At 58.0% G+C, this 13,887-nt stretch overlaps 1 protein-coding gene across 50 annotated transcripts in view; it reads right to left on the reverse strand.

The window, feature by feature from the left end:
• Positions 1-13,887, reverse strand: part of NCOR2 (nuclear receptor corepressor 2) — a 244,179-nt gene that overhangs the window by 83,605 nt on the left and 146,687 nt on the right. For all 50 annotated transcript variants that reach the window (XM_024348140.3, XM_024348138.3, XM_016924593.4 and 47 more), the window contains one exon: positions 13,556-13,654. In XM_024348140.3, coding sequence (XP_024203908.2) covers positions 13,556-13,654 — 99 coding nt within the window. The remainder of the gene's footprint in view (positions 1-13,555; positions 13,655-13,887) is intronic.

The raw sequence follows: 13,887 nt of genomic DNA on the forward strand, positions 1-13,887 counted from the left end.
GATGGAGGCGCCGGTGACGAGGACACATTCAAAAGGCACATTCATGATGCAGATGAGGCAGCAAGGCGTGCTGACATGCAGGGCGAGGGAAGGGGCTTTGGCAGAGCAGGAGGCCTCTGAGGCATGGCAATGGGAAAATGGCCCCTGTGCCTACCAAGTGGCACTTTGGGGCATGGCTGGAGGGCCTGGCCAGGGCTAACACCCATGCTCAGAAATACAGGAGGCATTCTGAGGGCAGTGGGAGCCCCCGGGGACCTTTCTCAAAAGGTGCAGGGGTGGCGGGGAGTCACACGACCCACCCCATGTTAAAGAGCAATCCAATAGCAGGTCGCAGGAAGGAAGACGGTGGATTCCGGGAATGAGAGGAGACAGTCCAGTGAGAAGGTGCTGCGACCACCCACGTAGGGGTTGATGAGATTTAATTCTCAGATGCTAAGTCCTTACAAATGTGTCAGGAGAACTTTCCAAAACCCAGCAACACCGTCTGTGGCTCAATCTCATGCACTCATTCAACAAACACTTCACTGAGCATCTACCATGTGCCAGGTGCCCCTGAGAGGGCGCATCCTCATGACACCTTCCACCTCCTGGCAGTGTAGGGATGGGGATTCCAGGAGCCTGGGGTTGGTGTGGAAAGTGGGGCCAGGGGTCAGAGCCGAGGCAGAACAGGGTTCCCTGTTGCTGGCAGCTCTTCCCTAACACCTGCTCTCTGTCCCTCGGATTCAGTCTCCTGTCCTTGCTGGGGAAAATGCAGTCAGGGGAGGCCATCTCAGTGCGTTTAAGGGTTGTCTTTTTGTAAGATATACCAAGGCGTGGCGGGGCACGGTGGCTTATGCCTGTAATCCCAGCACTTTGGGAGGCCGAGGCCGGCGGATCATGAGGTCAGGAAATCGAGACCATCCTGGCTAACACGGTGAAACCCCATCTCTACTAAAAATACAAACAATTAGCTGGGCTTGGTGGCGGGTGCCTGTAGTCCCAGCTACTAGGGAGGCTGAGGCAGGAGAATGGTGTGAACCCGGGAGGCGGAGCTTGCAGTGAGCCAAGATCGCGCCACTGCACTGCAGCCTGGGTGACAGAGTGAGACTCTGTCTCAAAAAAAAAAAAAAAAAAAAAGATATACCAAGGCGTGCTGGAGCCAGTGGCTACCAGCTCATGGCCATTATTAAAAATGGAAACACTTAACCTTACAATTAAAGAAATTATGGCCTGGCAAGGTAACTCACACTTGTAATCTCAGTGCTTTGGGAGGGCCAGGCAGGAGGATCGTCTAGGGCTCGGAGTTCAGACCAGCCTGGGCAACATAGTGAGACCCTGTCACTACAAATTAGCTGGTGGTGCTAATTTTAATTAGGTGGTGCATCCCTGTAGTCCCAGCTACTCAGGAGGCTAAGGTGGGAGGAAAGCTTAAACCTGGGAGATCAAGGCTGCAGCGAGCTTCAACTGCACCACTGCACTCTAGCCTGGGTGACAGAGCGAGACTCCATCTCTAAAAAAATAATAAATTTTTTTTAAAGAAAGAAAACGAAGGTTACAAGCACTCCAAGGGCATTGCTTCCTGATCATCTGGCTACATGGAGCTACGAAGTCATCCGTGCCGTGGAGGTGACTTCCGCCAACTCCATGCACAGGGTGAGAACAGGATAAGACAGCCTGGTGCTAGGGGCATCTTTCCCCAGTTCCAAGTCAGCGGCAGCACGTTGTCACATGGCACTGGGCACGGTGAGAGGATTTATTTACACCATGGCAACCGGCACGTGCTACAAACGCAGCTTCCCCCTACAGAAAGCTGGTTGTTAAACATTTACCAGCACTCTACGGCAGAAAGATGCGTGTCGACAGAACGTGAGCAACATTTAACACGCACATGGAAGCCTGTTCCGCCTGTACAGATGTGTGCTGTGCCAGCCGAGGCTCTGTTGTAAATCCTAATTCAGATCCCGACCCGCAACTCGGCATCAAATCCACAGTCCCTGCTCCTGCTCTGAGGCCAGGATTCCTGGCCCCGGCCCCGTTCCCTCAGGGCAGCTCTCCCCATGCCCACCACCTGTCTCCTGGAAGATGGCCTGCATGTTCCTGCTTCAGGGCCTTTGCACGTGCTGTGCCCACGGCCTGGGGTGCTCCCCTGACTTCTGCCTGGCCAGTCCCTTCTTATCACTCAGGTCTGAGCCCAAGGGACACCTCCTCAGAGAAGCCTTGGGGCCAGCTCCCTATAAAAGCTGCCCTCCTGCCCAGCAGTGGCCTCCTGACCCTGGCTTACATGTTTGCCCTTCAACACTCTCTCAAATTGCCATGCTGATTGACTTGCGCATGGTCCAAGTCCCCCATGGGTGTCAGCTCCAGGGACCTTGTTTGCCCTTTTTTTTGGAGGCTTGCACATGGTCCAAGTTCCCCATGGGTGTCAGCTCCAGGGACCTTGTTTGCCCTTTTTTTTGGACGCAGGGTCTTGCTCTGTTGCCCAGGCTGAGGTGCACAGTGGCATGATCACGGCTCACTGCAGCCTCCACTTTCTGGGCTCAAGCAGTGCTTCCACCTCAGCCTCCCAAGAAGCTGGGACCACAGCAGCAAGCCACCTCACCCGGCTAATTTTTTAATTTTTTTGTAGAGATGGGGTCTCACCATGTTGCCCTGGCTGGTCTTGAACTCCTGGGCTCAAGCGATCCACCTACCTCAGCCTCCCAAAGTGCTGGGATTACAGGCATGAGCCACCGCACCGGGGTGACCTTGTTTGTCTTGTCCACGAGGGAATCACCTAGAATGACATCCCTGCAGAACAGACTCAAACACCACCCACCCCCCAGGGACAACCTGCTGCCTGTGAGCCTGCCAGGGCCCCTCCCTCAGTGCCTCCAGCTGCCACAGACACCAAGGCTGCTGTTCTGGGAACTACTTCCTGACTCCAGCAGCCCAGCTTGAGATGTCCCCCAGGCCCCCTCGATCCTGACCGATCTGCTGCCTGGGGAGCGCTCACATTTTCCACCTCCTGCCTCTCTGATGCGATCGCCCCTGCACTGCATCCTGGCCCATGCAAAGGCCATGTTGGTCTTTTCCTCAACCTGCAGCCCGGTCTGCTCCATCCCTGGGCTCCGGCCCACCCACCAGCTGCCTTCCCTGGGAGCAACATCCCTGACTGCAGGACGTGGGGAGCCCCCAACTGTCTCCCCACCTAGCACAAAGCTGGGCAGGAAACCAGAGACATCTGCTCACTTCAACCCTAAAACTGCACCCAATCCTGCCCAGCCCAGCTGGCCCTGACTGGAGAGGACCCAGCCACCTCCTCTGGCAGGCCTGGGAAAGTCGGTACCACCAGAAGGCTGTGGGCCCATCCTGGCCCAGCCCCAAGCAGGCAGCAGGTTTGAAACAAGATACAAGCCCTCGGCCTGGGAGCTGAAACACAGCCTGGGGTGATCTGGCCCGCCCTGCCACCGGTCCCCACCATCAAGTGACTTCAGCACCTAGGGCAGGCAGCTAGCCCTGAATACCAACACCCACCGCACAGCGGCTGTCCCTCCCCAGGGACCAAGCCTGGCTGCTCCTGCCCTGGAACAGCCTTCCCGGTCATACTGTTCCCTGTGCAAGCTGTCCGAGTCCCACAGCAAGAGGAACAAGGTCACCAGTCCCTCCACAAAGAGCTGGGAGAGGAGAGACGGAGGAGGCAGGGGACAGGGGGCCGTAGTGGGAGGGAGGAGAGAGAAAGGGAGAAAGGTGGGGGAGGAGCAGAGACCTGGAGGAGGAAGGGTGAGAGGAGAGACCCAGGGACAGGGTGAGGAGGGGAGGGGGCAGGGGAGGAGGAAGAGAAGAGATGGGGGAGAGAGAGAAGGGGAGAGAGAGAGAGAGCTAGAGACAGAGTTAAAAGACTTAGATGGGGGAAAGAGAGAGAGACGGGAAAGCACACGCAGAGAAACAGACGAGACGTGGACACAGAGATGAAGACACAGAGAAATAGAGAGAAAGAGGGAGGAAGACATGGGAAGAGGGAGGAAGACATGGGAAGAGGGAGGAAGACATGGGAAGAGGGAGGAAGACATGGGAAGAGGGAGGAAGACATGGGAAGAGAAACAGACGTAGCCACCCGTGTGCGCGCGTACACACACACACAGAGAGACAGAGAGAGAGAGAGAGAGAGAGAGAGAGAGAGAGAGAGAGAGAGAGAGAGAAACCTAGAAAAATGCAGGAGATTCAGAGCCAGGGGCTTGGGCAGAGCAGACCCAGAGGGACAGAGATGGGGAACAGTGGAGAGTGGACGGCAGCAGTCGGGGGCGGAGCCTCGGCCTCCCTGGGCTTCCTTCTTGGACCCAGGCCGGGCTGTTCCCGTGTCAGTGTCCCATCTCTGCAGAAAGAGAGGCCCCCTTGGCCACGTGAACCCCCATCGCTGCGGGAAGGCCATATTGGCTACCAGGGGCCGGGCCCTGCCACCTGGCCTAGCCAGCCTCACATCCTCGCTCCCCCACGGTCTGCAGTCAGGCCCCAGCATTCCTGGGCTCTGGTTTTGCAATTCACTAGGATAACGCGGCCCTTCCATCAATGAATCATGGACTATAAACCACTGTGCCAGCGCTTGAGCTGTTCCCCGCGCCGCCCCACAGTCCGTGATTCACCTCAGGGTGGTGGTGATGGGGCTCGGAGCCCAAGAGAGGATGCTCGGGCCTCAACCCAGCCTCCAGGCTCAAAAGCCGCTCACGGCCGATCTCAGGGGCCAGGTTCCGGGAGGTGGGGGCTCGGCCCTCCCTTGCCAAAGCTCAGGCGTGTGGGGTCTCATGGGGGTGGGTGTGGAGGGGCTAGCATTCCAAAAGCCTATGCCCGGGCCTGCATCCCCGTGTCAGAACACAGAGAAGCTTCCAGAAAGAGGATGGCACCCTCCATTAAACAAGAAGGCAATCCCACCACTCTAAACAGCCACGCACATCCCTCGCCTCCAGCCGGCCACAAGGCTAAGCACCAGTGCCATGGATGCCAAGGTGGGCCAGAGTGAAGGCGGCCACACACAGCAGGTCTGAGTCCAGAGACGTCCCAAGGCCAGCACTTTTAATCAACGACTTTTATATTCCACTTTATAACCATCCAAGTTTCAGAAACGCAACCATCGAAATGACACACAAACTGCTTTGGTACAGGGCACATGGTGTGGGGGTGACAGGGCGGAGAAGGGCCGGCACAGGTCCAGGCCTGGTCCAAGCACTTCAGACAGGGCAGGTGTCCTTGAGATGACACGGTGGCACTGGCATTTTGCTGCTGGGCTGTGGTTAAGCATTCGGGTGGCCACAGCATCTATGAAGCATGGCTTTGCAAACATGCAGATGCACAGGCTGCCTCCTGGGCTGGACTGGCCAGACCTCCCTTCTGGAAGGGGCTGGCTGCCATCGGCTGTCAGGCCCGCTGACAATAACTCAGCTCAGAGCTGCCTCATCCAAGTTGGGCCCTGGCCAGGGAGGCCGTTGCCCACCCCAAACACCTGGGAAGGGCCGTTCCAGCTTGAGTGTACTCCCATGGGTGGTCTGGGCTGTGGGGTAGCCCACCTCGGGCTTAACAACCCCTTCAGCCACCCTGCTCTCTGCTCAGGGGCTGACCCCCAGCACTGAGGTTCTCAGCAGCGTCCTAGACCAACGCCTGGGAGCTCCTTGGAAATGCAGAGTCTTGGATCTCGGCCTTATTGTGGGGTGAGGGGTGCGGCCCAGTGACTGGGTTTCCCCAGCCCTTCCGGTGATTCCGACATGCACTCACATCTGAGGACTCAGACTGGGACACGTCCCCTCACAAAGCAGACCTTGGCCTCGGACGGGGGGAACTCCAGGAGGGCACAGCCCCAGGATGCTGGCTACAGCCATCCCGGCGTAGTCAGTGGTGTCTGAGGAAGTCGGAAGCCTCGCTGCCGGGGAAAGTGCACGGTCCAGTGTCCCTGGAGTCACTTCTCACCCCCAGCCCACAGGCTTCCCCTCCCTCGGGATCCCACCACAGCCTCCATTTCAATCCCACCTTGACAAATGGCGAAAGGAGGGGCACCCATGTCCTTGGTCCTGGGCCATGCACCCCCCAACTCGGGAAACCCACAGGAGGCACGTGGGCGCTGCTGACCCTGGGAGGGGCGGTCGTGCCCACTCCCCGACACCTCGGAAGTCCCACCCTGTGTCCACCTCTGCAGCGTGGAATCGGGGCAGTCTGGGGTGTTGAGATGGGCCGGGCGCGGCTGATCCCTTTACCCTGTTTTCGGAAGGATTAAGGTCGGATTCGCATCTGAAGGTAGAGTCTGACAACCCTGGCATACAGTAGGCACTGAATAAATGCCCCCGGATGAACATGCATATACTGTGCATCCGATGGGCACCTCCTGGGGGGTCTGTGGGGCGAGCAAGCTTGGGGACACGAGGCAGGAAGGCCCCTACGAGCAGCATCTGTCCTGGTGACATAAGAGCGGCCACTCGTGGCTGTCTTCAGCAGAGATGTGGCCTGGAGCCACGGGCACCGCGCCAGGACCACAAGCACCACAGCCTCTCTGCGGCCACCCACAGCAGCCTCCACAGCCACCCAGGAGAGAGGGGAGTGGGGGTGCTGAGAGAGCGCAAGAGACGCAGAGCGGGAGACAGAGATGGAGAGGAGAGACAAGGCGGGAGAGAGGGAGATGAGGAAGAGCCCTCAGCAACTCCCCAAAGACATATATGGTAACGGCGGAGGCACTGAGAGAGAAAGAGACAGTGGCCAGCTGCTGTCCCCAGGAGCTGAGGGACACATGGCAGGGGAAGAGACACAGGTGGTGGCGGGGGGTACTGAGCACCCCCCACCCCAGGACTCCCACCCACCCCATATCAGAGGGTGTCTCCACAGCACAGATCCAGCCTGGCTCACCTGGGGTCCCCGCATCCAGCATCCGACTCCCCACTGACATGGAGCCTCATCATGAGCCCCTCTGCCGCCTGCCCTCGCAGGGCTCCTGCACAGACCACAGGAGAGGCCTGTCCTACCTGGCGGATCAGGGCTGGCTTCCAGAAGGCTGGCTTTATGGCCAGTGTGCTGCCGAGGGGACGGCTGGGCCTCCCTCCCACTCCCCGGGCTGCATGTGCCAGGCTAGAATCCTCAGTCTGCCACTCAGCAGGCTCCTTGGAAGCTTCCTCACCTCCCTGTGCCTCTGTCTCATCTGGCCAGTGGGGATAATTACACACCTCTCCCCAACACTAGTGAGGTTGAAATCATCACAGTGTGTGGCGATAGTGCTGCATGACTGTTGGCCGGCACCATCACTGTCGCCGTCATCATCACCATCATCGCCATCGCCACCACAGCGGCCAGCAGCACCCATCCCCATCACACAGCAGGGCCAGGTGCCCCTGGAATTTTGACAAGGCTCCCATGTCTCACTGGACTCCCAGGTCCCATCCCCCATCAGCCATCAAGGGGTCCAATGCATATTGGCTGAGATAACCTAAGTCTTCTTCTAAAACTAGAGGGCCCAGGAAGGCAGGGAGAACCCGACCTGCTGCCCTCCAGGGAAACACCACGGAGAAGGGAGCTTGAGCTCCCTCCCACTAGACAACATCGGGGAAGAGGCAGACAGCATCTCCTGGCAGTGGGCACCCTACCCCTGAGGGTGCGTGGGCTCACTGGCTGGGAAGACCCGGGTTCTCCATCTTCCCGTGGTGCCTGGGGAGGGGGCCCGTGTCACGGTAGGGGGAAGGGGCTGTGTCTGCTCACTCAGAAACCTATGAGGGAGAGAGAAGCATGGACAAGTGTCCTGGGGCAGCTGTGAGGGGAGTGGGGCTGGGCAGGGGCTCCTGTGCTCCATGGCCGGAGATTCCCAGCTGATCACAAGGCCTGAGCTGCCAGGATAGGTCAGAAAGAAGAACCGGCCCACAGAGGTACCCTGGGTGCCTGCATTGCCTGGAGCACAGGGCAGTGGCTCCCCAGCCCACAGTCACCGAGAGTCCCAGACGCCTGTCCCAGCCTGCAGGTGCCAGCCATGCTGAGGCAGCGGGGTAGTGGGTGGGGAGTGGTCTCAGTTCACCTCCCCACCCTCCTTAAGGAGCTGCAGGTTCTGTGTGCTCACAGCCTTGGCGCACTCAGAGACCACCACTGCCTGCACCTCCCATCCGTCACCGCAGCCTTCCAAGCAGCAGTGCTGGGCCCACCCCAGGCCTGCCGTGCCCTCACCTGGGGCAGACTGATCAGCAGTGTCAGTAGCTCCACAAATCCAGCCACAGACAGAGATGCTCAGCTGGCGGCAGTCACTGCATCTCCACTTAACAAGACAGGCTGAGCCCGAGGCTGCCGCTGATTTTCCTTGCTGCCATGGGGCAGAGAGGACTCTCAGCCCCAGAGTTAGCACTTGAGAACCCTTGTTTACCCCGTGGTTGTGAACCAGGCCTGTGGGGGGTGGAAGGGCAGTGGATCTACCTGGCACAGAAGCTGTTCCAGGATATGAGTATAAATCTCCCTCCCTGGCAGGGCCCAGGCCACGCCACCACCTCCTTAGCAAACGCAGCTGATCTGAGGAAGGGGCGAGCCCTGGAGACACACAGGGACCTCCTGCCCGGCTTGCTTTCTGCCATCTTTCTGAGAGAGGCAGAGCAGACAAGCATCATTTCCCCATCCTGGGAGCCCCTGCCTGGAACGGCAGCTTCAGCAGGGGATAAAAACTCACCAGCAAAGCCCCACCAACTCCCAGGCACCGCAGATACCACGGCTAAACCAGGACATCTCCGGTGTAAAGAGGGGCATGTTTCCTCCCTGCTATGGAACATTCTAGGGCTTCCCCGGTGCCCCAGCCTGGCCCCAGACATCTAATGCCCTCCTCCCCTGGTCTCACTGTAGTCTAACCCAGAGGTCTTCTACTTGGGGCTGGGGGTGATTTCAACAGCAAGTAAGAGTTGTGTGGCATATACAGTGTTGAGTTGTTTTTTCCCTTTTTAAAAAATGTGACCTAAGATTTAAAATCAGGCAGTTTCACATAAAACTAGATTTCCAGCTCATCATCAAAGATCAGAACACCTGGCAATTCAGGGCCACTGGCCAAGCGTCGACTGGAGCTGAGACGGGGCCCAAGCTCTGTAGTGAGCCACAGGCCTCACCACTCCCTACTCCCTCCCCAGACATGGAAGTCAAGTGTGAGCTGTTATTTATCGAGTTTGCACTTCTATTTTTCACAGGGTAAAAAAAAAATCTCTATTTACCCATCAAAAGTGAGCAAAAGAAAGAGGGTCACATAATCTCCCTTTCTTTGTTCCTTTAAGGCCCTGGGAGGTACCGGGACCCCCACGAATCCAAAGACTCAGGCCCCCTGCTGTTCCTGAAGACACGCGCTGTCTCTCATGCTCCCTGCCTTTGCACTTGAGGGCCCCATCCCTGTCCGCCTGTGGGGCTGCTCCTCAACCTCATCTTTGGGGCCCTTTATTCTACGGAGTCTTCAAGGATGTGCCACCAATGCCACCTCCCAGGAAGACCCGTGGCACAGGGAGACCCGCAGCACAGATAGACCCCGTGGCACAGATAGACCCGCGGCACAGGGAGACCCACAGCACAGGGAGACCCGCGACACAGATAGACCCGCTGCACAGGGAGACCCGCGGCACAGGGAGACCCCGCGGCACAGGGAGACCCGCGGCACAGGGAGACCCCGCCGCACAGGGAGACCCGCGACACAGGGAGACCCCGCGGCACAGGGAGACCCCGCGGCACAGATAGACCCGCGGCACAGGGAGACCCCGCGACACAGGGAGACCCACAGCACAGATAGACCCCGCGGCACAGATAGACCCGCCGCACAGGGAGACCCCGCGACACAGGGAGACCCGCAGCACAGATAGACCCCGCGGCACAGGGAGACCCCGCGGCACAGGGAGACCCGCCGCACAGGGAGACCCGCGGCACAGAGACCCGCGGCACAGGGAGACCCCGTGGCACAGGGAGACCCCGCGGCACAGGGAGACCCGCGACACAGGGAGACCCCGCGGCAGAGGGAGACCCGCGACACAGGGAGACCCCGCGGCACAGGGAGACCCCGCGGCACTGTCTTGAAGCCACCTGTTTACAATGGCTCTGAACAACCAGCATGAAGCTCCCCATGTCCTGCACACAATAAATGCTCAATCAACGGATGAGTCAGCAAGCTGGACATTCGCAACGCCCAGAGCAAGCCGGACACTCACTCCTGAGAGCAAGCCGGACAGTCACTCCACGGAGAGCAGGCCGGATAGTCACTCCACGGAGAGCAGGCCGGACAGTCACTCCACGCAGAGCAGGCCGGACACTCACTCCACGGAGAGCAGGCCGGACACTCACTCCACGGAGAGCAGGCCGGACACTCACACCACGGAGAGCAGGCCGGACACTCACTCCACAGACAGCAGGCCGGACACTCACTCCACGGAGAGCAAGCCGGACACTCACTCCACAGACAGCAGGCCGGACACTCACTCCACGGAGAGCAGGCCGGACACTCACTCCACAGACAGCAGGCCGGACACTCACTCCACGGAGAGCAGGCCGGACACTCACTCCACAGACAGCAGGCCGGACACTCACTCCACGGAGAGCAAGCCGGACACTTACTCCTGAGAGCAGGCCAGACAGTCACTCCACAGACAGCAGGCCGGACACTCACTCCACGGAGAGCAAGCCGGACACTTACTCCTGAGAGCAGGCCAGACAGTCACTCCACGGAGAGCAGGCCGGACACTCACTCCACGGAGAGCAGGCCGGACACTCACACCACGGAGAGCAGGCCGGACACTCACTCCACAGACAGCAGGCCGGACACTCACTCCACGGAGAGCAGGCCGGACACTCACTCCACAGACAGCAGGCCGGACACTCACTCCACGGAGAGCAAGCCGGACACTTACTCCTGAGAGCAGGCCAGACAGTCACTCCACGGAGAGCAGGCCGGACACTCACTCCATGGAGAGCAAGCCGGACACTCACTCCACTGGACACTCACTCTACCACAGTACAGGCCAGGCCTCTACAACAGGATATGCCGGGCACCGACACCCCCCACCCTTCTTAAATTACCATGGTCTCCCCACCTCCCTCTGTGCAAATGTGGCTCTCACACAGGGGGAGGGGATGGGCCTCTGCTCTTCAGAGCCCCCAGCCCAGCTACCAGGAAGGGCTCCCACCACAAGCCCAGCCTCAATGCCCCCACACAGGTCGTGGGAGGGGAACTGGGAAGGCCAGCAAGAGAATGAGCATACAGTAGGTGCCCAACAGACACCTGATGATGTTTTCCAAATACCTCCTGAGGCCGTTAGCCACCCCTCCTTTGTCACAATCCCCACTGCTCCCTGCTGCCTCTCATACCTCAGCATCTATATACTCCCTGCCTGGCACTTACCTTTTGCCTCTCAGCCTAGAAAGTTCCTGATTGCACTTCAATTTCAAAAACACCGTAGCGGCTGGGCACAGTGGCTCATGCCTGTAATCCCAGCACTTTGGGAGGCCAAGGCAGGTGGATCATCTAGGTCAGGAGTTCGAGACCAGCCTGGGCAACATAGTGAAACCCTGTCTCTATTATAAATACAAAAAATTAGCAGGATGCAGTGGCACGCACATGTAATGCCGCCTACTTGGGAGGCTGAGGCATGAGAATCACTCTAACCCGGGAGGCAGAGGTTGCAGTGAGCTGGGATCGCGCCACTGCACTCTGGCCTGGGTGACGGTGTGAAACTCCATCTCAAAAAAAAAAAAAAAAACAAATCCCAAAAAACCAAAAATAAAACATAGCTACGTCTTTGGAATACATGCTCTGTGCCACTCGGCCTTGGTTTTACACATCTGTTAGAAGGGCAAGCAGACTGGTCAACTCTGGCTACAGAAAACTAGACAAGAAAACCCTCTCCACAAACGCAGCCACCCTTCCACGATCCCTGCGGATAAGGACCGAGTTCAGCCCCAGGCATCGTGGCTGGATGTTGGGAATGCGGCGAGGGGTGGCTCATGCTCCTGACAACAGCCTCGTTTCCCTCATGGGAGTTTTCTTAGGCTGTAGGAAAGTGGCTGTTTCACGGCAGACACTGGGCCCCGCCCCCAACCCGTGATGGCTGGTCTCAGCACCTTATGGGTCTCGACCTCTGGCAGCCTGGGAAAGGGAAGGCGGGCAGCTCTGGGGAGGGCTAGAGGGTGCCACTATAGGGAGTACCAGCCACCTTCTCCCACCTGCAGCCTCTCCAGGCACAGTCCAACCAGCCTTGTGGGTGCAGAACAACGGCTTTGCCATTCTCTGGGGACACTTTGTGTCTACCGGCCAACTGGAGCTGCTCCGGGCCTGGGCTTGACACAAAGTGGGCTTTAGGCCTCAGGTCCGCACAAAGGTTTGTCCAAAGAAGATGGGGACTTGTAGGCCACATGTCTGGCTTGGCATTAGGGGTGTCAGAAAGCAGTCAGTGACCCTCAGAGGGACCTAGAAAAGCTGGTCCCTCCAGTCCCTTTGAGGCACGCCACTCCTGCCTACGAAAACTTCATCGGGATGCCAGGCATGGTAGTGCTTCCAGAATCCACCCCCAGTTTGCAAGGACGCTCCACGCGGCTCGTGCTATTCTTGGCCTTTGTCACTCTCACCCGGCCCCCGCCCCCAGCCACTGAGGCCCCCAGGAAGGAAATGCCTCGACCGACTCCAATCCAGCAGCCGCCAGAGTGCCCACTGCCTCCACCCGCCTCCTCTGTGTGGTGCTCCCAGCATCTGCTCTGAGACGATGCTTCAAGAGCCCGGATGCAAAACAAATTCTCCCAAACACCGAGCGCCCAGGATCCCCTTTTCAAAGGCGTGCCACTGAGCCTCTCATCTCTACCATTATTTACTGGATATTTTTTCAAACCACCTCCTTTTCCTCTAACTCGGAGGAAAAAGCAAACTTTTTCTATGAAGGGCCAGCTAGTAAACATTTGAGACCCTGTACGCCATACACTTTTGGTCACAACCATGCAACTCCACCAGAGCAGCAAGGACGCTGCCATGGTAATATGTAAACAAACAGGCATGGCTGTGTTCCAATAAAACTTTATTCACAAGAACAGATGGTGGGCCGGATTAGCCCCAGAGTCCCAGTCTGCCAGCCTCTGCTCTAGCGTAAATAATCTTTCAGTCTCATCCCAAGCAACGGCGTCTGAAAAAACGGCGAGCTGAAGTACTGGCTATTTTTTCTTTCAAGTATGTATTAAGATAAACACACACAACCATTAACATTTTAAACATGAAGTTTGTGAACTACCCCAAGTCATCCTGGGAAGCTCTTACTTTTGGAATGTAGCCTTTTTACGCACAGAGATCACAGGTCACCCAGTCAGGAGTCTGGGATTTTACAGGCTGAGGAGGCCCGTGGCTGTTTCTCCCCAGCTATTTTCCTGGCCACTACGGGAGGCTTGAGATAGCCCGGCAGGGTGAGCACCCCAGAGGGGGTCTCCCCACATCTGCTGCTACCATGGAGGGGAGCCTGCACTCACACTGCCGGTGGCCAAGCAACAACTCATGGAGACAGTTACTGCCAGCCATGCGGGGTGCTGGCCACCAAGCAAGTGGCCACTGAGCATGCAGGGAGCCTGCAAGGACAGTCACCCCCACCTTGCCTCTTACCTGGCTCTTGCCGCGGCGCCGATAGCTCCGTCTCACCAGGCTCTTATAGTTCTCATTCTTCTTAGTCAGGTAGTAATAGAGGACGCACTCAGCCACCGTCTGTGGGACAGAGAAAGAGGACGCTGAGCAGGGTACAGCACAGGCATTCAGGGCAGAAGCCAGGAGCTCACATCCTGGGCTCATATCCTGCCTCTTCCACGTACCGGCTGGGTGACCTCGGACAGATGACCTAACCTCTGTGTCTCAGTTTTCTCATCTGTAAAATGGGAATGCTAATTGTACATATTTCACAGGATTATCACAAAGATCAGATCAGTTAATACATAGGTAAA

Source organism: Pan troglodytes, chromosome 10, assembly GCF_028858775.2.
Source record: "Pan troglodytes isolate AG18354 chromosome 10, NHGRI_mPanTro3-v2.0_pri, whole genome shotgun sequence".
In the NCBI taxonomy this organism is placed as follows: domain Eukaryota; kingdom Metazoa; phylum Chordata; class Mammalia; order Primates; family Hominidae; genus Pan; species Pan troglodytes.